Here is a 27,019-nt window from a genome sequence, read left to right on the forward strand (position 1 = left end):
AGTGCTTGGAGAGGCTACTTTAGCCATCTCAATCAGCCTTTGAGACGTCAGGATCCAGCAGTATCTCCTACACAGGCACTTCCCCTTGAATCAGTTGGCGAGGCAGAGAGAGTCAGGAGTTTGGTTCAGCTTATGAGCTCATGGATTGACAAATCCATACAGTTGCTATTGAATTTGCAACAAGGATGATGCAAACCATTCACCAAGCTATTCAAGTTCTTGAGGTCATCCACAACTTGATGATAACTGTAGCTGCTTTTGCTCATACTAAGGATGTTATCATTCCTGTCCTGCAAGTAATCAGACAAACATCAAGGAAGTTTCTAGTGCAAGAAAAGATAATGGATGGAGGACCTCATAGTTTACTTCAGTGGTCGACTTTACTCTAGATGAAGGAAGTTCTCTTCGAGGACATCAGTACTAGATGCAATCATGTTGAGGAGGTTATCCACCTAATCCAAGACAGAGTGTTTGAGGTACTACGTACTATTCTTGGCAGGAGGATCGAAGTTGAGACAGATGTGGATTTGCAAGAATTAGAGGATAGAGTCAAGGTCATCTTTTGCAAAGATGAGAATGTTATTACAAATGAGCAACGAGATCAGATGTTTGCCACCATGCTCCTGATTGAGAAGACCAAGGAACTTGAACCTGAATGGGACGCTGCTCTTCTCAAGGCATTTGATCAGGTCATCCACTTAGAAGAACGAATGAAGAATCTTCCCGAGATTCCAATTGCTGAAATCGAAGGAATCGTGTCTAGATTCATTGCATATGCTAAAAAGGAGCATTGGAAAGGGAATAAGATTCTAGATGAGAGGTTGTTATAGATGATGTGGCACCTTAATTGTCATTGGTCTATGTCTCCTAGATTTTCGTGCCAAATTTAATATTTGGCTATGCATTTAATATTGTTCAGTAAAAGGGGGCTATTTGTAATAAACCCTAATTAGGGTTTAGGTGTCATAATCTTGGCCATTGATCTTCTTTTTGATCTGGACCGTTCATTGTAATTGAGGATGCTATATATACCCTCATTTCTTTTCATTTTGTAACTAGAAACTAGAGATTAGATATCAGCATTAGTGATTAGAGATTAGCAATTTGATAGAAGCAAGTATTTTGTAGCAAGATTGAGCTTTGAGGAAGGAATTTCAAACAATTGTTGTTCATGATGGCTTTGAGATCAATAGAATATTGAAGTTATGGTGTTTTATTGCAATTCTTGTGGTTATCTTCATGGTTGTTCGTTTTCTTGAATCATTCTCAATCAAAGTAGTGTTTTAATTTGAAGGACAAAGTGTTGGACTTGATCGTCGGTGAGATTCACTTTCCAAACCACTAGCTTCTTGCTGATTGTAGGAACGCCTTGCATGGTCAACTGGATCAACTTGAATCACTTAAACTTTCAATCATTGTTGTATCTTGGATATGTGCCTTCGTGGTAGTGTCTATGATCCTTGATGAATTGAAAAAAATCATTTGTTACCTTAGAAGATCGCATCAATTTCAATTGAGTTGTTACTTTATGGCAATATTGAAGTTGGTAGAATCTTGCCAAGTCTCGTCCACATTGAGTCATTCTTAGGATTAGATTATACTTTATCTCTTGCAAGCCCCACTCTTTTGATCTTTTTTGAGAGCTTGTTAGTATTAGGAAACCCTGTTCCTGCAGTTCGGATTTGGCGTAAGACCCCTTGATGAAACAGCAATCACAACGACCACTGGTGCTTATCCACACGTAGAGACCCTACCTAAAAGAACATTGAAGTCACCCTAACTGATCCTTCTTGCGATATCTTCAGCAGTTAGAGATTTTATTCAAGAAAGGATAAGGTACCCTTGGGTATTTTATTCTGTGTATGATTGTGTATAAAATACACGTCAACACAACCCCAATGATATTGATTTGATATGTGATTGAGCAGTTAGTTTGACTTGGAAATTTAGAAGCATGCACTTAAGTGAACACAAACAATTTTATAGTTTTACAAACATACCAACTAAAACAAGAACAATTCTTTATTTGCAACAGATAATAGCTTACAAAGCAAGAAATATAATTCTGGCCTGCATATTACAAAATCTTTGATACAAGAATAGAGCACATGGCAAACTGTTTTGATACAATCTCCATGCCCAATAATGTGCGGGTTTGTAATTCAAGATTAACTTATTTTTCTGAGCTTGCAGCTAATATTGCCCACTTATTGAATCGACTTGAATCACCCTATTTGCATGGTCAGCAAAAGAATCTTCACTCCAACAATCTCTAAAAACCAATGTTTCGTATTCCAAATGGAGAGAGCACTATAAAACTAATCACTCAGCTAGTCTCATGAGCTACCTTTCAACCAAGGGTAACTCCATGATACCCCTTTTTGATCTTTTAAATTGACTACTCATCACTCCACGACTTGTTTCCATGTCTCACGCCACCCCACAAAGTTCAAACTGATTTTAATATATTTGCATTTACTTTGTCTACTACCACCAATTTAGAGGCTTGGGATTTCCCTTGAAATGAGGCAATATAAATCTTGGACCATGTTTTATAAGAACAGTCAACCTTCCCTTCACCACATCCCCTTCAGCAATACCTACACCAAGGCAAGTAATTGGAAATGCACATCCAATACTAAGACTTTCCACCTCATACAAATGAGCCCAGCAAACTCTTTTTTACATCCTTCAATATCTCATTAATACTCCAAACTCCCTCAAATTTTCTTTACATTCTACTTGGAAAAACTTGCTAAATACCACTATAAGTTCCAGCTTGATCAATCAGACCAAAGGACTTAATTCGCCCAACAAAGAGCCTCCCCAATGCCAAACCACAAACTCAAACCCAACTAACTTAAATATCAAGTGGCCAACAATATAATTAATCGACTAGCAAAAATATTAATATTCATTTAAAAAAGACATCATCCAACAAACAATTAAACTTTCTCAAAAAACCACCACTTTAAAGAAATCCACACTCTAATTTTTACCCAAAAATATATCTGAAATCTTCAATCAATCAATCCACCAATAAATCTCTTCAGCACAACTTGCAAGAAATCCTTCCGTGCAAGCTGAGATTCACTTCAAATCTCACAGCATCAACCAGGGTGGATCTTTCATCAATGTAGCTGATCTTCTTTGAGAGGGTTTTCATCCTCCAGAAGGCTCAGATGAACTACATTGAATCTCCAAAATTCAAGGGTTTGAGCAAAGAGAAAATCAATCATCTGCATAATGCCAAATGAGCCCCTCAACTTCTTTTTATACTTTTTCTCCTGCCAACTTCCAGAAAACACCATTTAAAATTCACTTTATTAAGTTAAACTCCATTTTAGCACTAAAAAAAAACCTTTTCATTAAAATAATAATAATTTGACACATAAGGTCCCTGTTTTATGCATCCCAAATTCAAACGCTTCACCCCAACTCCGATGATCTATAATGCTAAGGTGCTTGTAAAATATTTTAATATAATTTAAGCATCCTTAGTAAAAATAATTAAAATAAGCCATTAATGCACCCATTTTTTTGGAAAACACCAAAAAGCATTACAAGAAAACTGATTGTATTGGAGTGGTCCTAATGATGAATAAATTATATGTAATGCCAACTAGACGACTTACTATAAATAAACATCCTCTCCAAGATTCTTGGAGAATGCACCAAAAGCCAAAAATCACCTCAAAAAGTGGCATAAGTGTCCTCTAGGATAGTAGAGCTCACCGGAAACATCAAATAAAACCTTAGGAAGGACAAAAGCCCATTGAGAAGGTCAGAACCAATTGCATTGCAAGAGAACCCTAAAATGGGAACATTACAAACTGCTCTAGAAACATATCCCAAAATAGAGTATCCAAACAAAAGTGAAACTTCCACTCCTCTTGTTTCCACCAAGTAGAAGCGGTCCCTCGCAACAAGTGCACTGCAAAAAAGGTCCTCAAATTGCTCTCATATGTTCACAATTCAAAGTGTCTCTGAAGACTCACCAAACACTTAAAGACTTAAAGGACCTTATAGACACATAGGGAGAAAGAAGAGAAAGAACATATACACAAAATTGGATCAAGAAAGATGCAAGAATTAGGAATTAGGCATTTTTGGTTCATAGAAAAATTATTACAAAAAGCCGACATGATAATAAACTTAAAGATGTCAACAACCAAAATTGCTTGTGATTCATAATACACATGCTCGAGTATCACTAAGAATGTACGATACAAGTAAATTACTCAAAGGCCAAATCAAAGCATCACTCTACCATCTCCACAACAAGTATCTAGTTTCCCAAGGGCTATCAATGAGACACAAATGTTAACCGAATTCCACAACCAAATTCAATTGTGCAAGTTCTCAAACATTCTTGACAGCCCCTGGGCCGCCTTGGTACAGGTCCGGGTCCGGGTTCGACCGGGTCCGTGGTACAGGTCCGGTTCGACCTGGGTTCAACCAAGGTTCGAAAAACCCAGAGTGGGTTCGACCCTGGTCGAACCCGGGCGGACCCAGTCGAACCCAATCGAACCCGGGCAGACCCAGTCGAACCCAGGCAGCTGGGCGACCCATAAAGTTAAAAAACATTGCAAAATTTTATTTTTTTTCAAATCCGCCTTGTAAAAAGTGAAAATTATAACCTAAAATTGACTTCTAAAACATTTTATTGACTCATTTCACCTCATTTGTGTTGCAAACAAAAGTTTTATGAGAGCAGGTTGAAGAAAGGGTGAACAAAATTTGGCTTCCAAGATCAAAGAGGAGGAGTTGAAGACTGATTTTTGAAGCTTCAACAAGTGTTGCAGCATCATTTCCATACATTTTCAAGCTTCCATTGGCTGCAAGAGGTAGGTTTTTAAACATTTTTTTCCAACTATTTTTGTTTCACAAATTGTCAAATATGAAACTTGAATTTTTTTTCATTATTTAGTTTTTGTTTTTGAATATGTTTATATTATTTCTTGCCATAGGAACTAGAATGGCATCTACATCTTCCTCCATTGGCAATGAACAAATAATTGCAAAACAAAGAAATGATCCAAATTCTCCCTTACGGAAATATGTGGACATTATAAAACAACTTCTGGGAGGTGGGGGATTCCGTTGGAAATGCCATGGATGTGATATTGAACATAATAGTTCACATTATCGGGTGGTAGGCCATTTAAGGAAGAGGCATCAAAAAATGCCCTGGAAAAAATGGTAAACCTATACTAGATGAGACAGTGATGAAATATATTAGGGAGCATGAGGCGACAGAAGAGAGGGAAGCCCGTAGATTGAACCAAACCGCATCAAAGAAAACAAAGGGAATGCAAGGCCCTTCTAATCCCACTATTGTAGTAGAAGACCACCCCTTCTTTGCCACTAATGAACCTCAAAGTGAACCACCCTTGACATGTAAAAGAACAAAGGGGCCTTTAGAAACCGCATTCCAAAATGAGAGTAGAGACAATGCTAACGAAGATATAGTAAGGTGCATTTATGCAAATGGGTTGTTATTCAATGTTGTTCGCTCCCCATATTGGAAGCAAATGATAAAAAGTGTTAATGAGGCTCCAAAAGGGTATAAGGGCCCCGGTTATGAGAAGGTACGTGGAACATTATTGGAGAAAGAGGTGAAGAGGGTTGAAGATGCATTGAAACCCATAAGGGATTCATGGGTTGAGACAGGTGTAACAATTGTTTCAGATGGGTGGAAAGATGCTAAAAACCGTCCCTTGATCAATGTCATAGCGGTGTCCCCTAAAGGGGCAATGTTTTTGAGAGCTGTGGATTGTGAGGGCCAAATAAAAGATGGCCAATTTATTGCAGAAATTCTCATCTCTGCCATTGAGTCTATGGGATCCCGCAATGTTGTCCAAGTCATAACGGACAATGCAAAAAATTGAAGAGCTGCTGGTTTGTTGGTTGAGCAACGCTATGATCACATCTTTTGGACACCTTGTGCCGTACATTCACTCAATATTATGCTACAAAGGATTGGGCAAAAAATAAAATGGATTAGAGATGTGTATGCAGAGGCTGAGGACATCCAGATGTTCATCACAAACCACCACATGTCTTAAGAGATTTTTAGAACCTATTCGAATTTGGAGCTATTGAAGGTAAGTGAAATAGTAATTTAATTTTACATTTTCTGATTTTTTTTAATTTTCAATGTTCATAATATCATTGTGTATTCTTCTTTAAAGTTTGGCTTTATTTTTTAATCATTTGGCATTAATTTGTGTTATAGGTTGCTGAGACCCATTTTGCATCAAACACAATCGTCTTAAGACGACTTGTGAAAGTTAGAGTGGCACTATGCAATATAGTGATCAGCACCAATTGGACTATATGGAAGCAAAGTAGCACTGAGAGGGCAGACAAAATTAGGGATAGAATATTGAGTGAGAAATGGTGGGATCTTGTTACATATCTCCTAAGTATCACTGAGCCCATCATGAGCATGATTCGCTATACAGACATGGATAGGCCTTGCATAGGTGAGATTTATGATGGCATTGACTCAATGCTTGAAAAAATAAAGGTCACTATAAATGAAAAAGAGAATGATCCTCAGGAGAAATTCTTCAAAGAACTGGAAGTAATTATTGTAGAAAGGTGGAATAAGATGACCACTCCTTTGCACCTTCTTGCCTATGCCTTGACACCTAAGTACTATATGTAAAAGTATTGTAATTTCCAATTTAATGAACAGGTTATATGCAGGATGGTGTATTTTAATTTTGGTATTATGACTATAACACTAATATTGCTATCTTTCTTTTACTGCAGGTTAGGAGAATGAACATGTATCTATTTCAATGTCATTTCCTTTGGTTTGAATGATGTATAAGTAGAAGGATGGCCACGATCAAGTGGCACCTTGATCGGACATGTCTTTTAGACATGTCCGACAAAGATGTCACTTGGTCGTGACCCTTACTTATCTTTGACCGATTCATAACTAATCGGTGCTTCAAACATTAATGTATCGGTATAGCGATAACAGTGCTTATACCCAATAATGAATCGTTTAATGCTTATGAACATACCCAATGGTGAATCGGTATTATGAATTGGTTAATGCTTATGAACATACCCGATGGTGAATCGGTATCATGAATCGGTTAATGCTTATGAACACATCCGATCATGAATCGGTATTTGTTAATTGTTTCAGATAAAACATACCCGATAATGAATCAGTATCAAAGCATATAATATAAAGTAAACAGTAACAATTACGGTTAGCATTATATGCTATCGGGTTAATACCCCGATAGCATATTATTGTCGATGACGCTTAACATAGTTAAGTAGATCGTCAATCTAATCCATCATTATCCAATATCAATAGCATAATTATGATCAATGTTATAGTCTGATAAACATAAAGCATGAATAAGTAAACTAATAACAGAGTAGAGAGTTAGGAGAGTCTTATCTTGCAGAAGCTACAAATGCATTAACACTCCCTCTTAGCTTTTGGAAGATAGATAAAGCAACCTACATCACATTTCTTTTCATAATGTCAGTCTCCAAGAATATATATCATCTATACATATGATATGAAGTATCATCAGGACATAGGATACAAATATAAGATTTTACTCTAAGTATGTATCACCCAATCATGTGATATAAAGAATTCATCATTTTATTATAACAAAATATCACCTAGACACGTGATATTAGTATTGCCTAAACACGCAATACTAAGGATAAACATATGAGGATGGTTAAATTCTTATCTTATCCATATTGTGATATGTGCACAAACATTTTATTCAAAAGTTTTATCACAACACCATCATGGCACATCCATGACATACCAGAAATCCAACATGATAACTGGTTTGAGAACCATAAGATCGTCACCTTATGATGTCTGCATACAAGTGTTCATAATCTGAGAAATCGTCACCTCTTAGATATGAACACAGGGGGTAAAACCCATAATGTCTCAACATGACAAAAGAAGTTTACATTTTCAACATCTTATTTACAAAGCAGATTACCTTTCTATCATACCTAAACCTTTTCTGAAGTGATCAACCTTCACTTTGGAAAGTGGTTTGGTCAGAATATCTGCAGTCTGATCTCCCGTACTAACATATTCTAATTTGATCACATTTTTGTCTACCATGTCTCGTACATAATGGTATGGGATCTCAATATGTTTGGATCTATCATGGAATACTAGATTCACTGAAATTTTTATGCAACTTTGATTGTCGCAGTGGATGATTGTAGGTTTCATCGGATTACCAAACAATCCCACAAGCAACTTTCTAAGCCACACCACTTCTCGAGCGGCCATGGAGGCTGCAATGTATTCTGCCTCAGTGGAACTTTGCGCTACAGAAGACTGCTTTCTGCTGATCCAGGATATCATGGCTGATCCCAAACTGAAGCAGCACCCAGAGGTGCTTTTCCGATCAATCACACTTCTAGTCCAATCTGAATCTGAGAATCCATGTAGATTAAGATCAATTTTCTTATACTTGAAACCAAGGTTTAAGGTGCCTTGTAGATATCTCATAATGTGTTTTACTGCTACCAGGTGTATCTCCTTTGGCTCACACATAAACTGACTCAAGGCATTTACTGCATAGCATATATCTGGTCTTGTATTTACCAGATACATAAGAGACCCAATCATTTGCCTGTATAGAGTGGGGTCAATAGAAGGTGATTCTGTTGTTGCTTCTTTGAGTTTATGAAGATTGGTCTCCATTGGAGAGGTCATAGGTCTGCAGTTGAGCATTCCAAATCTCTTCAAAATGTCTAATGTATACTTGCCTTGGTTTAGAACAATGTTATCAGGATTCTGCCATACTTCCAACCCTAGGAAATAATGAAGGAATCTCAAGTCCTTCATATCAAATTCTTTGGATAGCTCTTTCTTGCATTGATCTATAAGGTGATCTTCTCCAGAGATTAATAAGTCATCAACATATAAAATTATTATTAGCATATCACCTTTATTCTGTTTGTAGTAGAGATTAGGATCTGCATTATTTTTAGAGAAGCCTAGTTTTGATAGATATGTGTCAATTCTTTCATACCAAACCCTGGGAGCCTGTTTGAGCCCATATAGAGCTTTCTTGAGACTGCACACATGAGATTCTGCATGATGGATCTCAAACCCCTCAGGTTGCTCTAGGTATACTTCTTCAGATATCTCCCCATTAAGAAAAGTTGTCTTTACATCCATTTGATGTACCTTCCATCCCTTAGCTGCTGCAATGGCTAGTATAGCCCTGACTAAGGTATATCTGGCTACAGGAGCAAATGTTTCTTCATAGTCTATTCCTTCCTTTTGAGAGAATCCTCTGGCTACAAATCTTGCCTTATATTTTTCAATGCTGCCATCTGCTGCATGTTTGATCTTAAAAAGCCATTTAGAAAAAACAACAGACTTCTCAGTTGGCCTAGGAACAATTTCCCATACATCATTTTTCATTATGGATTGATACTCTTCAGACATAGCATCTTTCCATACTTGATGTTTAAGGGCATCTGTCACATTGTCAGGTTCGTTTTTAGATAGATCATTCATAAGAGCAACATAGCTAGTAAATTTATTAGGTCTTTTGCTTTCTCTGAAGGTTCCAGAAGGAGCAGCAAACCTCTGAGCTTCTTCTACTGTTTTGGTGGCCCATAGTGGTCTTTTCTTGAGATTTCTAGGTGAGTTTTCATTTTCATTTTCAGTTTTATCTAGATTCTCCCTCTAAAACTCAGGGGCAGGATTTTCATCTAAGTTAGAGGTGGGTACATAGATTTCAGGTTCTATGAAGTTCTGAACTCTTTTGAAAGCTAGATCCTCTTCAAATATTACATCCCTACTTAGTTCAATATTTCTTTGACCAGGTACATAGATTCTGTAGGCTTTGGAGGTTTCACTATATCCTACAAGTAATCCTCTTTTTCCATAAGGCTCTAGTTTTAGTCTCTTTTCTTTAGGTATATGGATATAGACAGGGCATCCAAATATCCTAAGGTGGCTAATATCAGGCTTAATCTTAGTGAATACTTCTTCAAGAGTTTTGTCCTCAAGATGGGAGTGAGGGCACCTGTTCTGTATATATACAGCGGTGCTGGAAGCTTCAGCCCTGAGATTTGTGTTAAGGTTTTGATCTAGGATCATGGCCTTGGCAACTTCAACTATGGTCCTATTTTTCCTTTCCGCTACCCCATTTTGTTGAGGGTTATAAGGTATAGTAAGCTCCCTCTTAATCCCATTCTCTCTACAAAATTCTTTAAATGAATCTGATGTGTATTCTCCCCCATTGTCGGTTCTTAGGGTTTTAACTTTGTTTCCTAGTGGTTTTCAGTTAGTGATTTAAATTCTTTAAATCTAGAGAGGATCTCTTCTGATTCTTTACTTTTCAGAAAGTAGATCCAAGTCTTCCTAGAGTAGTCATCAACAAATATTACATAATACAAGAATCCCCCTAGAGAGGAGACGGACATAGGTCCGCATACATCAGAATGAACTAATTCTAGAATTTTGCTAGTTTTCCTAGTACTATTTTGAAATGCACCTTTAGTATTCTTACCTAGGGCACATCCTTTGCATGCCCCTGAATGATCTTGCTTTAACTTGGGTAGACCTGTGACAAGGTTTCCCATCGAAGATAAAGTCCTAAAATTCAGATGACCTAATCTTCTATGCCAAACTTCATTTGCATTAGTTGCTTCATGGATTAGGGCTAGATTAGGTTCTGTGCACAGTTCATACAGATAGCCCCGTCTCTGTCCAATGGTCTTTGCCTTCTTGATGGAGGAGTTCTTTGGCCAAGCCAATACTTTGTTGTCCATGAATGTCACTCTGTATCTGTTATCTTCTAGTGTCGATATAGAGACTAGATTTCTTTTGATGCCAGGGACATATAGTACTCCTTCAAGCCGCAGGGTTATGCCTGTCTTCAATTTGATGGTGCAGGTTCCTACTCCTCTGACTGGATGTGTGGAGTCATCTCCAATGGTTACGTCCTCATCACTATCCTCTATCATGGAATCAAGTACTTCTCTAAACCCAGTGATGTGCCTGGATGAACCACTGTCAATCACCCATGAGTTGATTTTGTTAGAAGTTTGACTTGTGAGTGCTGAGTAGAATACGTATTTTCCGGAGTCATCTTCCCCTTTAGTCTTTCCTGCTTTAACAAATGTAGCATGTTTCTTTGTTCTTTCTGGGCATTTTGCAACGAAGTGTCCGAATTGATCACATCTATAACATTGAATGTGAGATAAGCCCTTCTTTGAAGTATTCTTGCCTTGACGACCTTTTCTCTTTCTAAACTACCTTTTCTTGTTATGCTTGGTGGTGTTGGTTTTTAGAACTTGTAGGTCTTCATCTATATTCTTGTGTTTCATTCCCATCTTGTTCAATCTTGATTCTTCTTGGAGACAGTCATCCCTTAATCTTTCAAACTTGGGATATTTGGACCTTGCATTGATGCCTTGGACGAATGTGCTCCATCCACTAGGCAACCCATCTAAAGCAATGAGTGTTAACTCTTTGCTTTGGATCTCATAGTCCAGAGTTGCAAGTTCACCTTTTAGAACTGATATCCGCATAAAGTAGGCGTTGATTGTCTCCCCTTTGTTCATGGTGATGTGATTTATTTCTCGTTTTAATGCTAGAATTCGACTTGCATTCGATATCTCAAATGTGCTTTCAAGAGCTTTGAACATTTTATAGGTTGTTTGATGTTTTCTTATGATGGGCATTATGTTGTTTCTTACCCCATCAACTATTATTTTTATTGCCTTTTCATTTCCCTCAATCCATGCTGATTTGTTAGGTTCATTTTCGGGTTGAACATTTTTGGTTTGAACAAACGAATCCACTTTGTTCTCTTTTAAGATCATTTGAATTCTGAATTTCCAGGCTGAAAAATCATCGCCACCTCCGAGTCTGTCTTCGAATCTGATAGCACTGGCCATTTGAAGAAATGTGATGTAGTATATAAACTTGTTCTTAAATTTGTTTCACGAAATTAAATAGCCTCAAGTTCGGTCAACTTGGCTCTGATACCATGTAAAAGTATTGTAATTTCCAATTTAATGAACAGGTTATATGCAGGATGGTGTATTTTAATTTTGATATTATGACTATAACACTAATATTGCTATCTTTCTTTTACTACAGGTTAGGAGAATGAACATGTATCGATTTCAATGTCATTTCCTTTGGTTTGAATGATGTATAAGTAGAAGGATGGCCACGATCAAGTGGCACCTTGATCGGACATGTCTTTTAGACATGTCCGACCAAGATGTCACTTGGTCGTGACCCTTACTTATCTTTAACCGATCCATAACTAATCGGTGCTTCAAACATTAATGTATCGATATAGTGATAACAGTGCTTATACCCGATAATGAATCGTTTAATGCTTATGAACATACCCGATGGTGAATCGGTATTATGAATCGGTTAATGCTTATGAACATACCTGATGGTGAATCGGTATCATGAATCGGTTAATGCTTATGAACACATCCGATCATGAATCGGTATTTGTTAATTGTTTCAGATAAAACATACCCGATAATGAATCGGTATCAAAGCATATAATGTAAAGTAAACAGTAACAATTACGGTTAGCATTATATGCTATCAGGTTAATACCCCGATAGCATATTAATGTCGATTCATATATGAATCGACATTAATATGCTATCGGGTTAGTAGCCCAATAGCCCTTTAGATTGATGCTTAACATAGTTAAGTAGATCGCCAATCTAATCCATCATTATCCAATATCAATAGCATAATTATGATCAATGTTATAGTCTAATAAACATAAAGCATGAATAAGTAAACTAATAACAGAGTAGAGAGTTAGGAGAGTCTTATCTTGCAGAAGCTACTAATGCATTAACACTATAGCAATCAGTTTCTTGATAAACTAGGAAGGATTCCACCATGGAGAGATCTAGAAGTATCTGATGGGTACAAGGTAGCATTTCTTAGACTATATCCCAATGATGATTTGCGAGATGTTGTTACAAATGAGTTCATAGAATTTGCAAATGGGAATGGTCTAAGTGTTGATGCACTTCATCATAGATCCAAGAAGGATGCTCATAGCTTGTGGTACTTCCATGGCACATGCTTCCAACACCTACAACCCCTCGCTATAAAAGTTTTATCACAAGTAAGTTTAATTAATTAAAATTTTAAATTTACAAGTTTTAGTTTATTTATAGTTTACTTTGTCTTCATAGGTTGCTAGTAATTTTATTTTTATTAATGTATAACTTTAATTGTTTACTTTGTCTTCATAGGTTGTTAGTTCATCTACTTCAGAAAGAAATTGGAGCACATACTCTTTCATCCACTATGTAAAGCGCAATAGGCTGCTATCAAAAAGAGCGGAGAATTTAGTATATGTGCATTCCAACCTACGTCTTCTTTCACACAAACAACATGACTACACACAAGGGGAAACAAAGATGTGGGATATAGAGCCAGAGCATACTGATTTGGATGCTCCTGCTTCTCAGCTTCTTGCATTGACACTTGATGACTCGGAAATTGAGCCAACTTATAGTGCAAGTGCAAGTGGCATTGGCTCATCTAATGTCAATGTCAATGTCAATGAGGAAGAGGAGGAGGAGGATGAATTAGATGATCCATTTGATGATTAAACTTTAAGTTTATATTGTTGAAAGTTGAAACAATGATACTTGAATATTTTGTCATTTTGATATTAAACTTGATGTATATGATGCTATTATGGTATGATCATGATGCTATGATTACAAGTTTATGTTTGTTTTGTTGTTTATATGATGCTATGTGACATGCAAATTTTAATTCATGCTTATAGGCTTCACAAATATCAAAATATATATATATAAAAAAAAAATTTACATGTTTTTGTACTAACGCACCCAAACGAACCCAAACCCCTTTTCAAAATTTTGCCGTACCGGCGTACCGGGTTCTTCGAACCCGAACCGGCAACCTAGCTTGACAAGTATGTGTTACCCACTTCTCAACCACCCAAAGACCCAACACTTATTAACACACACAAGACTTAACCATTCAAACTAATATTTAGACTTGCATACACAAACTAGGAGGGCTACAACCACTTCTTTGGGATCAAATACAAGGGATCAAGGAAATTCATCTACAACCAATTCCACCCTGCTACAATTAAGGTGGCATCATCTAGCTACAAATGTTAAGATCACCATCCCACTACAATCAAGATGGCCATCATGCAACTACAATCAAAATGATTGCTTGGGATAAAACCTAGCATGGAATTCCACTCTCCAATTAGTGGCAGCTACATCCTATCCCACCCAAGCAATATTAATTTTCTTGACTACAACCAAGGTCTTGGAATTCCATAATGTCAAATATACCGATGAAGTTACAAACAAACTCCCCAAGTGGCAGCTACAACCAAACCCACCATGGCTTCAAAGCTGATCACCAATTGTTTCATCTTCCCCTATGCCACCTGCAACCATAGGATACTTAATTGAAGCACTGTTCATATCAGCAACTTACACACATCCAAATAAAACAAATTTACACACAGAGAGAGACTATATTCACAAACTCAACATTACAAGACTCAACACAAGTGTTATATCTTATCAAAGCCTTCATCTAATCCATTTTCTAATTATACACCTCCTCTGCTTATCTATCATAGCTTCCATGCTTGTTTGTTCATGGTTTTAATAACCTTCATCTAGTTTTTTCTTCTGATAATAATACTAGTTTTCTAGACTTTTCTGTCTGCAATTTCATTGACCAGTTTGAGTGGCATACTAACAAATCTTTGTTCAGGATTTTCTTCTATCATGCAATTCAAAATGTTCCTCAAACTTTCCAAACCACTCAATTTGGCTTCTTCTGTTTGGCTTTTGTTATAGCAATGTGCCCAATCAAGTTGGCATTTCTGCCTCCTCAATGTTTCACCATTTGCCAGTTCTAACTGCCCTTCTCTCTACCATTCACCAATTTTTTTGTGCCATATTGGCAATATTAGCATGCACCTCTCTTTCCACGATAATTTCTTGATAAACTTGGTTTATTAACTCCTAGCTCATTAACCACATTTTTTGCTTTTTCAATTATACTAGGCAATCTGGCAGTTTCGATATCCTAATAATTGACGCAATCTCTCAACATCCTCCTCTGTAGGACTACACCTGCACTATCACCAGGTAACAATGAAATTCTCTGCGAAATGTAATACCCCCTTTCTATTTGGTTTAGCCCTATCTTTGTCAATGATTTCCTTACACATTAGACCAATTCAACAAGTCATCAAGCTTCACAAGATGATTTGAGAAATCATAAGTCTGAATGAACATTAGTCTGACTGAACATTAATCTGAATAAGCATTCATGCAGAAATAGTCATATTAATCACCATTGAAAAATTCATTACTGGAAGACATAATATAATAAGTCCACGACTCCATGCTATCATTCATCTTCTTATATCAAAATAGGATTAATATAAATCACATTATTCAACTAGTCAAAAATCCTTAATTGATAAACATGGGTCCTTAATCAACATAAAATCCTTACAATTTTTTCCCCAACACTAATATTTAGGAAAAAAGGAAAACTGCAAGGTAGTACAAACTATTATGGTTTCACATTATTTTTGCATACTAAATGTTTTGTTTATTATAATCTACCACAATTGCTTTTTAAACAGTTAATCAATGACAAAATTTACCACTATGAAGTCATCTGCTGCACCCATTACAAGGATGGGTGGTGCACCCTTTGGTGGTGGAGGAACTGGCAAAGATGCATTAAGCTTTCTCAGGTCAAACAGCGGCACGACTGAGCTACTTTTTAGTAGTTCTTGATACCTGCAGAACAAGAAATCATATATTCCATGAGAATTCTCCTTATCCTCCAAAAAACAGCACAATGGCTACATTTTGAAAAAACTTTGCACTTTCCATCACAACTTTTCAACTCGTATGAATCTGGTTAAATGTGCTTTACATCAAATTTCTTCATCTTTGAAAGTGACATCTATGAACAAACAAAGAGTATAGCATTGGAATAAGCCTTATCACTAACTGTAGTGAATCTGTTAGCTGAAGAATTGGAGAGCAATTAAAACCTAAATGGAAAAACCTGATTAGTGGAAGAGATTCACAGATGACACACGTATTGGCATCATGGAAAAGATAAGGAATGAAGACTTCCTTAAACATCTCAAGTCTTTGACAACATATCAAATTCCCTATGGAGTCTAAGTTGATGGGTGTCTCCCTTTCTTGATGTTCTCTTATAAAGGAAAGAAAGTGATATGTTTGCTTGAAAGTTGTACCAAATGAAAAAACACCCAACAGAAAAAGCCTATGTACTAAAAGAACTTGCTATAAGGACCCTGAAAACAGCAAATGGTGATTATTCCAAACAAGACCAGGGTTACCTTACAAGTTACAACAGAGAAAAGGCTTCAAAAATAAACAAATCAATAAAGCCTTCCAAAATGTTTATAAAAAGTCTCAAACATGCAATGAAAATGAAAAATATGAATCAAGGTAAGGGCCTTTCTACCTTGCATCAAGAGGATGTGAACTAAAATTTCCAAGATCTTAAAATGTATGGCAATAAAACAATGTTCGTACCTATCAATGTCACTAATAAGAAATTCCAAAAAATAAAAGACCCATTGGACCTAAATTGAACTGTAACATGTACACGATAGAATACTCACCCAGTAAATCTAGAAGATCTATTCGAACAGGATCAAAGAATTCTGTTGGTATCTTTGACCCAACAGGGCTCTGAATTTCATACTAGCAGTACAGCCCCCTGTGCCTAAACATGAGATTCACATCAATAAAGCAAATATCTTGGCTAGGGAAGATCAGGCAACTGAAAAGAAACAGAACAAGAATAACATCCAGGGATGATGGTCGGAACTTGAATCAAACATAGTGACCCATAATCCTAAGTGTTAATCAGAACAAGGTGTGCCATGGCAATGAATGGTGATCATGACATTCCATATTACAAAAACATTCTTGTAACTGCTATTAGTATATATGTATATAAACCCATCGAAAGATCAAAATCTTTAAACAGGGATCTAGGCATTGACCTAAAATATTGGAAACAAAAGAGAATAGAACACAGTTGATTCTAGATATATATCAAAATTTATTTATGGAAATATCCCTAAAGAGGGATCTCGGTGTTGACCTGAAATATTGGAAAAAAAAAAGAATAGAACACTGTTGATTTTAGGTATATATCAAAATTTAACTATGGAAATCTCTGATCTTTACATACATGAACATATTCTATACTAAGATTCAATTTAAATATGGATAAGACAACTTCAATAGTCAGTTATCTTTAAAGATATAGAAGCCTATTAAAGTTTATATTAGTTGTCTAAACTAATGCTAAAATGCAACTGTACCTCTCAACTTGCAGATCTGGAATGTCTCGGGAGAAGAATGTCTCTCGACATAAAGACACAGAAGTAGCAAATGCTTTAGCTGCTAGGCTTAGTGTGACCTGCGAGATAAAATTTCTGCACAATTTAAGTTTGGGTCTAATTTTCAAAATACTTAATATACACAAACTATGCAATTAAAACCTAACAGAAGATTTTTTATTGTTGATTGCATGATCTTCAAGATCAAGTTTCTACAGAATTTAAATTTGGCTCTGAAATTTGAAATATTTAAACAAGGAAATGATTTAGCTGCTAAGCTTAATGTGACCTGCAAGATGAAATTTCTGCACAATTTAAGTTTGGGTCTTAATTTCAAAATGCTTAAACATACACAAAATCTGAAACAACTAGAACTTAGCAGTAGATGCTTGATTGTTGAATGCATGATCTGCAAGATCAAATTTTTGAAGACCTTAAATTTGGGTCTTAAATTTGAAATATTTAAATTATACAAAAACTGAAACAACCATAACTTAACAGTAGATGTCTTGTTGTTGATTACAATGAGCATGGGAGGGGCTAAAACCTAAAGGTGTGCCTAATATTTGCACTTACTAATAAGCGCAAAAACAAATGGATCAACTCAAGCAAACTAAGCATGAACTAAAACTTAATGTTCTAAGTTATGGCATTTACTAATACAAAGATACCCACGGACTAAAAGGTCTCCACATATCCTATGCATACTCAATCTCCAATCTCCAATTCAAGATAATAAAAATGGTATGAAAGAAATGCAAAACAATGAAAATTACATACCAATTCTGTGTAGTTCTTAAACTCACCTTAAAAGCAGCCAAAGGTTTTGACAAAAGATAACGCCAAACCAACCCACTAAACTATTAATGAAACAAATGTCAATATTAATATAAAAATTAGGCAAGAAAAGAGTAAAAGAAATATCATTAATTACAAATAGAAGTGACCATAGCACAATATGTAATTGTACTTGCATTGGAAGTTGAGAGCTAACAAAACAGTAATGAAAATTTTCACCTATTGCCCGTTGGAGGTACCGAACAGACAAGAACAGCTGCTGCAAGGTTTGGATAAGGTTCTTCCAAGCCTGCATATCAAGTGGCATTTCATTGTCTCAATAAATGAAAAATAAGAAGAAAAATGTTTCCTGAGAACACAAAAGTGAACCAGGAGATGCAACATAGTGAAGATAGTTCTATAAGATCTGCTATTATATCCAATACAATGTACTTATTAATATTAACACATTATTAGTGACAGCATTCCTAGATATAAGGCCATACCAAATGGCACCCATGTATCATTGTGAAAATCATCTATATTGACATCACTTAAATGAAAACCTTAGCATAGTATTACTACCCAAATCTAAACTGACCTCCAAACTCCTTGAAAGACCTGTTGATATTGATATATGATAGATAAAACTGTACGATCAGGCCTCCAAATGAATGTCCAACCAATATAGGAGGAACTCCAACTTCATATTTGATGAAATGAGCTATATCTCTTGCATGTGTCTGGCAACCACGTAGATAATAAGTAAATCTACCACAAAATAAAAAGAAAATGGACATTTACATACAGCTACCTAATGTAAACCAGAAGAATATCAGGATGTCAAAACTTCAAAATATTCTAAAGAGTGGATATCACAAACAAAAGAAAAGGTATTGATTATGGCACAGTCAGAAGGAGATTCTTGATTTGAAAAAATGCATGAAATTCCCCATGAAACAGAAGACCAAAAGAAAAGCTTTAATTGAGATAAGCAAGGTGCTCAAGCTAATTTATAGTCAAAAAATACCTGAAGGGTACCAGCAACTGATCCCAAAGGCACATCACTTTCACCCTAAAAAGTCAACAGAGCTGTATAAGATCAACAGTATGTATTAATGAATCAATTCTGTGTTACAGATAAAATGCATTCTTTTTTGTTATAAACTGAGATTTATACTACATGAATAATGTACATCAAGATTGGAGCAGCACGGGATTCCTTTACAATCCAAGAAAGAAGAACTGAGATACATGATTGTGCGCCATATTCAATGTCTACTACATATTAGTATATGGTATGGAATTCAATTTTTGCACAAGCCGAGCATTAAATCTTCAAGGAACATATGTAAAATTGTAAATCCATGATATAAAAATCCCTGTTGCAGCATCATAGGTAGTCAAAAGTTAAAGAATATGGAAAATTCAGATGACAAACCACAGGACCCCCTCCACTATTTTTTGAAAATGGTCAAAAGCTTTATGGTAGATCAAAACATTTTTACAATATCTAGCAGCTCAGAAGATGAGGCAAACTTATGATCTGCCAATACATCAACAATAACCCTCTGTTTATGAGAACAAAGAAAGGAATCTAATGATGTCCTTGTTCAAGCACAGCAAGTGTTCAAAAGAAGAACTAATAGGACTAGACATAACTGGTTTCCCTTGTACCTCAAAAGATTTGATTATATATACATCATATCCATCACTATATCTATCAAAGTATCCATAACTTGGAAAAAGGTAAGAAAAGATACCTGTCCTACAGGCACTAGCAAACAAACCAAGAAAAGATAACTAGGAAGTTGCACCATTGGTTAACACTAAGCCACAGGTTTATGGAAATTCAGGATTCCAAAACATAGTGTTAAGATTCTCTTCTTGTCATCTACACACTACATTTTCAGATTCTAGCTTTCCCTTACACATCACTTCATATTAATTCTTGATTTTAAAAAAGTAGCAAGCTCCTCCTTTTTAACTATCTTCCCTAGACAATATGAATATCCACTGAGGCATCCCTCCCCTCTTACTAGGTATAATTTCCTTTCCATGGGAAATATTTGTGGAAATTTCCACATTTAAGTTATTTTCTACATCAAAATGGCATGTTCTCATAATGCAAGTTGGGACAAAATTTGAAAGCAAAATCTAATCTCTCAACATATTTTAGCACTTTCGTGACGATAATCATCAAGAAATGCATGTTCTCATATTCCTAAAAATTAAACATTATTATTATGACAAACATCATTTAATTTATATAGTGACGATGATAATTTTGTCCTTAACACTGATTAAGTATCATTTTGGGTGGATTGATGTAATATTCCCCTTAATTTTTTTTTATTTTTCAATAGCAAGATTACAATCACACCAATCACCCGTTAGGGTTAGAATAATGAAATCCAAACAACTGAAGGGAACCCTACACCTTTTGATCATTGAGAGCCCAAACTGGGAGGGTGAGAGCATACGGTAGCAGGGGATCGTTAGTAATAATCTGTTTAAGTGTTGAATACAATAATGGGCGGCAAGCCAGCCCCTTCCACTTATCCAGCGAGTGAATCAAGAAACTTGGCGGCAAACCAGCCAAGAAAACAACATTCCCAGAACACGAATCACTCAACCGCAATGTTTTAGCGGGAGGACTGAACACACCAAACAAGCTCAACTCAACCACTTATGCAACGGGAGGATCATTCCAATAAACATCACTCAACTGCTTATGCAGGAGGAGGACCATTACAAATAGATATCATTCAACCGCTTATGCAGCGGAAGGACCAAGTAACAAATATCAAAATATAGGCGGCAACTACAAGCCAGCCTCTTCCACTTTCCAATGGGAATGCTTACAATCCAGAAATGGTTAGTAGTACTACTACCTAACCTTACAATATAAAATAGAGAGATAGAATAGAGAAGTAATGTTGTCCAATGCTGATAAAGTTCTTCAAACAGTTACTAACTCCCAAAAGATCCTTCAACATAAATTTATGAAATCCTAGGATCAATAACACTCAGACCAACAACTTCAAGAAACTAAGAAATGCTCGACTTTCTCTCCAAACTCACCCAAAAACACCCCAAATCACTCCCAAATCAAATAACCTACTCACACTACGAAAGGCACACCCAACACCAACTTCTGGAAATCTGTAATTTTATGACAGCAAGCTGAATGCACAACCAGCATCACCCAAACACACTCAAATGCATAAAATTCACTCACAACTCACACCAACATCTCCAAACAACTCCCAAACTGCAAATATATCACTAATGACCAAGTACAATCACAAACTGACCTCTAAATATCCATTCAACTCAACTCACTTCCAAAATGCCCACACAGAGAAAAACGCCAAAGCTGGAAAGTTCGATTTGCATAATAAAAAATGATTACTCAGAGATTAGAGCTGAAAACTTACAAATGTCATCGCCTAGGACATAGAAAAACAAAGAGCCAATACCCAGAAGCAGCGGGAGGTCACACAGAGACTTATGAATGAAAATATGCTTCAGCCATGAATTTCCCAGCAGCCTAGAAACACACTAAAACCCGAACTACAGCAAAACCAGCAATCCTACACTTCAACAAACTCACCAAGATCACTGAGAGAACATGGAAAACAGCTAGGTACTGTCTTGCAAGTACGAAACTGCACTTAGCTAGGAAGGCTCACTTCGAAGCTCAGATTTCTATTGCCAAACCGGTAGCATAATGATGCAATTTTTCAAGATATCCAAATGGGAGGCCAAGCACCTGTATTTATAGTTTTTTCCCTCCGAAATTCAAATGTAAATGCTCTCAAATTCACCTCACCAAATTTCATTTCATTTCACTATCATATGGTGTCCAAATGACATTTTAACCAATAATTAAACAAGTTCAAACTTGCCTAAGTCTTCAACAATAACTTAATGCATTCTCCAAATTTCAACGCCTAACTTAGGAAATAATAACATTGATATTAGATATAAATGTCTTTTCCTAAGTCGCCCAATATAACATTAATCAGTAATAAAATAATTAAATATTAAACCTTAGGATAAGGAAATAATATTTAATTAAATCACTTATGACTCAAGTACTGATTATCAACAAAATCCAAGATGAAGCTAAGCAATGAAGACCATTGAATTGCTACAGGATTGGGACCCTGTCCAAACTGCTAAAAATAGAATTGCTCAATACTGCCACTTACTAAAAATAGTAAGCCGTGGAATACTCCTCCGAAAAACATGATCTTCGCACCCAGAGAAAGAGCTTGGAAAGCTCAGTAAGACAACATCATCCAAACAGCCAAACCCTAACTTACTAAAAATAGTAAGTTCTCACTTCACCAAAGAATCAAATGCATGTTATGCCACCCTAGAGCTCATGAAAAACCCAAAAGGAAACCATAGACAGAACTGAAGAATTCCCTCCTAGTAAACCCTAAAAAGCCCGAGCAGAGCTCCACAAAAGTTGGAAACCCTAATTCTCCTTTCCACATAGCCTATGGGTCTCTAGAATTGGCCAATGGACCACTGAATGCACATCACTGAGAAGGGGACATTACAATTGATTGCCATGATTAAGGATTTACTAACAATGATGGTCATTGATTTACCCATTATTTCAATTAAATTTTCTTATGATGACTAATCATTGTGCATCCTTGTGTGTGTTGATAGGGATAACTTGACCACTAGGTTGAGGGAGAGTATTAGGGGAGAGAATGACCTCATTCATAGCAATGACAATAGAGAAAAAGTCTCACGTGTCATATGTTGTTTGCAATTGACTTTGTTGATTGCTTAGTAGCATGTTTGCAATCAAAACTTGGTTTTAATATGTATTTGTAATTTTACTCAATGTCAGTTTACATTGTGCTTGTAAGCATGAATGGTTATTGACTAACATGTGTGGTGTCTTAATGTTACATGATGTTTATGTAGTAGTAAATAGTGAGCTCACACACCCCAAGATCACCTGCAAAACAAAAATAACCTTCCACAAAAAAGCATGGCAAGACAATAGATGGCTTGATTATGGATGCATAATGTGCAATGATCAATAATGGGTCAATGATAGTACATATCCCTATTATGATACAAAAATGGCAAGAGAATGGCTTGCTTGATTATGGATGCAATAATGGAACAATGATAGTAAATACCCCTATTATGATACAAATGTACATGAGACCTTCCTTATATAGGCAAGGTGAGAGATAGTATTAGACAAGATCATGGCATGTGTCTTAATCTTATGACATCACACAATGTGTCTTGCTTCCCTACAAAGAGTTCAGAGATTTGTGCCTATGGCCAAACTCTTGGCAACGAGACGAAAAGCCTTTGTCTTCACCAAAGCAATTCTAACAAGGATCAATAGGGTGTTGAATGTTGAGAAGGGGCAAAAACCCTCATTCGTGGTTCATCTTCAAAGGCAAATCCAAACAAGGCTTGTATTTGTGTTAAAGAGATTTACAGGTTTGCTATTGGTTTTCAAAGGTAAATTCATGAAATTTGTGAAGTCCCTTGCAGAGACAACTTGTCAAGAGCTTTCAAGATTAATTCCATTTGACGAATTACTTGTATTAGACACCTTGAAATATAAGGAAATATGCAGGGGATACAATTCGGACTAAGTCAACCATTTCTTACATGCCCTTAAGAATCAATTTAAGTGTAGAATATAAAGAGAGAGAGAGAGAGAGAGAGAGAGAGAGAGAGTGGCTTTGTTGTAATGTCCCCATTTTTAGGTTCTCTAGCAATGTAGTTGTTGCTGACTTTTTGGGTTTGTATCGGCTTGTTCAGAGGGGTAATTTGATGTTACCAGTGAACTCAAATGATTTAGAGGAGTCATATGATGGTTTAGATGTTATTTCCGACTTCTGATTTGGGCTCCAAAATTCTTGGAGAGAGCATCTATTTTTAGTAACTCACCCAATCAGGTTTGTTATCATCTTTCATTATCGAGATCACTCCAATGCAGTCAAATTTCAATTCTAATGCATTTCAACCATTGTCGCTAATTGAGTGCATTATTAAGCTATATTTAATTATTTTCACTAAACTTGCCTTTTTAATTAAATTTAATTATTGGACACCTCAGTGTTATAGCTAGTTGGAAAGAGAATGGAAACTTTTAGATGATGGGATACTTAAAAGTGGCTTTAAGCTCCATTAATATTTTAAAATTAAATTAAATCACTTTTTGGAGTTAAAAGGTTTAGTAAATTAATAAAGTGATTTTAAAAGCGAGTTTTTGAAAGGCTTATAAAAAGGGGAATTAAGAGCTCATTTGGTATGTTGAGTTTATCATTTCTAATATTTCTCTCTAAGATAACCCTACATGGTTCCTTGAGTTGGATTTGTTTCACCTCAAGCTTGTGAGGACGAAAACCCTAGCAAGGAACATCTTCTACATTGGTGAATAATCCAATCTAGAGGATTACTTGATGATGTCACATAGAGATCACAACTAAGATTCATTGTGAAAGATTTCAGTTGCATTTATAGTCTTGAAGGAGCAGATTGAAAAATTATTTGCAGGTTTATTTCATTTATTTGTTGATCGTACAGCCTTGGGAGTGGCATGAACATAGAAGAAGGTGGTGCTTGGGGTTTGAAGAGGTTCCTAATGCTATTTGGAGGCATTTAGGATCTGCACTATCATTTATATCCATTTCATGACCTTCAAAGAAGTTATTGAAGATTGGCATCCAAATTACCAGTGTCATCTTCTGGGTATGCTTGAAATACATTTGTAATGCTATTTTATGAACTAGGTTGTTCATACTTTTGAGAAATATTGTATCATCAAATCAGAAATTAAATCTGAAACATTTCAGCCTTGTGGGTTTCTATATATTGTCAATTTCCTAAGTTATTTAATTGCTACAAGCATTTATATTTTCTGCACTTTGTATATCATTCAAAACAATTGCAAAAATCAAACCAAAAACAGAAAAAACTCAAGGCAAAATAGGGCAGCATATTACAGTGGTATCAAAGAAGGTGTATCCTGCCATTCTGAAGGCTCCAATGAGAAAGATGAAGACTTTTCAAGAGCAACTATTGGAAGGGCTGATTGCATTGAAGCAAAGTTGGCAAAATTATAGTGAGTTTTGGCAAAATTTGGTGAGAATTTAAAGCAAGTACATGAGCATCCTTAGTGGTTAAGATCTCTCTTCCTCAATAAAGAAAAAGAAGAAGCAAATGAAAAAGGTACTTTTAGTGAAAGAAATAATGAGAAACAAGAAAATGATAAGAGGTTCATAGCAGATCATCTGGATGGAGATAGTGCCTTGATGCATAAGGACTACGTAATAGAGTTTCAAGAAGACTCTTTGGACATCTATGCAGTTATTGTTGATGACTTGGTGCACGAAGGGAAAGAAAATATTACAGCCTTCAATTTAAGTTCAGATTTTTCCAATGCTGAGAGTCTAGATGGTTACAGGTTGGATGTCCATAATGAGCCTATGGAGAGGAATGATTCTTGTAATATTGAGTTGGGTAGTGACTCATTCACTAAGTCTACCACTCATGAGGAGCTCAAAGAATAGATTCTTTCTGAACAAAGTGATCTACTCTTTGATACTTTGGATCTAGGTGTGTTAGCACCTAAGTATGATGAGGAGCCTACATCGGATGAATTTTCTTGTGATCATGATCTTGAAACAAAATCTATTTATCTTTTGCATGGAACTGACTTTAATCAAAGAAAAGACTTTGATGATTTGGATCCACAATTTACTGCTGAAATTGATAATGGAGATGCACAAGAGATTTGGGACAGCTAAGTTACTGCTGACAGGCATGACATATGGTTTGATTTTCGTAATTATCATAGCAACAATTGACTTTATTTGCATAATCAATTTGTGCTATCCATTGATAACCCATTGTTTGAGATAGGAGTTGCAAAAACATACGACAATCCAATTTTTGAGTTAGATGACAGAACATCACTTGGTTTTAGCACTACACTTGTGAAAAATGCAAGTTGTGGGATCTGGGAGAAGATTCAAGACTTGCATTATAGTATGATTTTCAGCTTGCTATTGATCTATGTTCACTTTACTGGGTGATTGTTTAACCTCCTGAGAGACCACCAGATACAAAATATGCAAAAGAGGAGACAGATGAAGACTGCATTTGGAGTTTATGGCACTAGGAGGCTTCATCTTTTCTTACTACATGAGGAACTGGAAGGTTACTTGGAAGGAACACCACTACAAGGATGGGTCAACAAAGCATTGGGATGTAACCCCTGATTGTACCAACTTGGATGCAACTATTGAAGATCTTGCTAGAGTCACTATGGGTGATGATGATGAGATACTTACACATGATGCACTGCTTTGGGTTCAAATGATTTTGAACTTGAAGCAAACAACGATGATCTTAGTCTAGATCCTTTTGATGATTGATGAAGATAGAAGACAATTATTATTTTTTATTGTCAATTTTGTAATTGTAATGATTTTCATTTGAAGCGTGAACCTAGACACATGATACATTGATATATATCATATGGTTTATGACATAAAATGATAATATTGAAATTTTGAACTATCAATTGGCATTTGGCATTAATCAATGATGAAGTATCATACTATTAAATGTATTAAGTTTTACAATTATGCATATTTCTTTATTTTATTCATATTTAATATGTGTGTTTGTGTATGGACCTACCCAAAGGCAAAAAAAAAACGAGCAAAAACACCTTCAGAACACACGAACCAGCAACATGATAAAACTTAGAAAACACTCCACAT

General features: G+C 36.0%; 1 protein-coding gene across 1 annotated transcript in view; it reads right to left on the reverse strand.

Moving 5' to 3' along the window:
* Positions 1 to 27,019, reverse strand: part of LOC131042099 (uncharacterized) — a 92,425-nt gene that overhangs the window by 53,690 nt on the left and 11,716 nt on the right. The window contains exons 2-7 of the mRNA XM_057975410.2: positions 19,261 to 19,305; positions 18,832 to 18,973; positions 18,471 to 18,540; positions 18,260 to 18,308; positions 17,436 to 17,533; positions 15,723 to 15,861 (exon numbers count right to left, since the gene is read on the reverse strand). Coding sequence (XP_057831393.1) covers positions 15,723 to 15,861; positions 17,436 to 17,533; positions 18,260 to 18,308; positions 18,471 to 18,540; positions 18,832 to 18,973; positions 19,261 to 19,305 — 543 coding nt within the window. The remainder of the gene's footprint in view (positions 1 to 15,722; positions 15,862 to 17,435; positions 17,534 to 18,259; positions 18,309 to 18,470; positions 18,541 to 18,831; positions 18,974 to 19,260; positions 19,306 to 27,019) is intronic.

Source organism: Cryptomeria japonica, chromosome 2, assembly GCF_030272615.1.
Source record: "Cryptomeria japonica chromosome 2, Sugi_1.0, whole genome shotgun sequence".
NCBI lineage: Eukaryota > Viridiplantae > Streptophyta > Pinopsida > Cupressales > Cupressaceae > Cryptomeria > Cryptomeria japonica.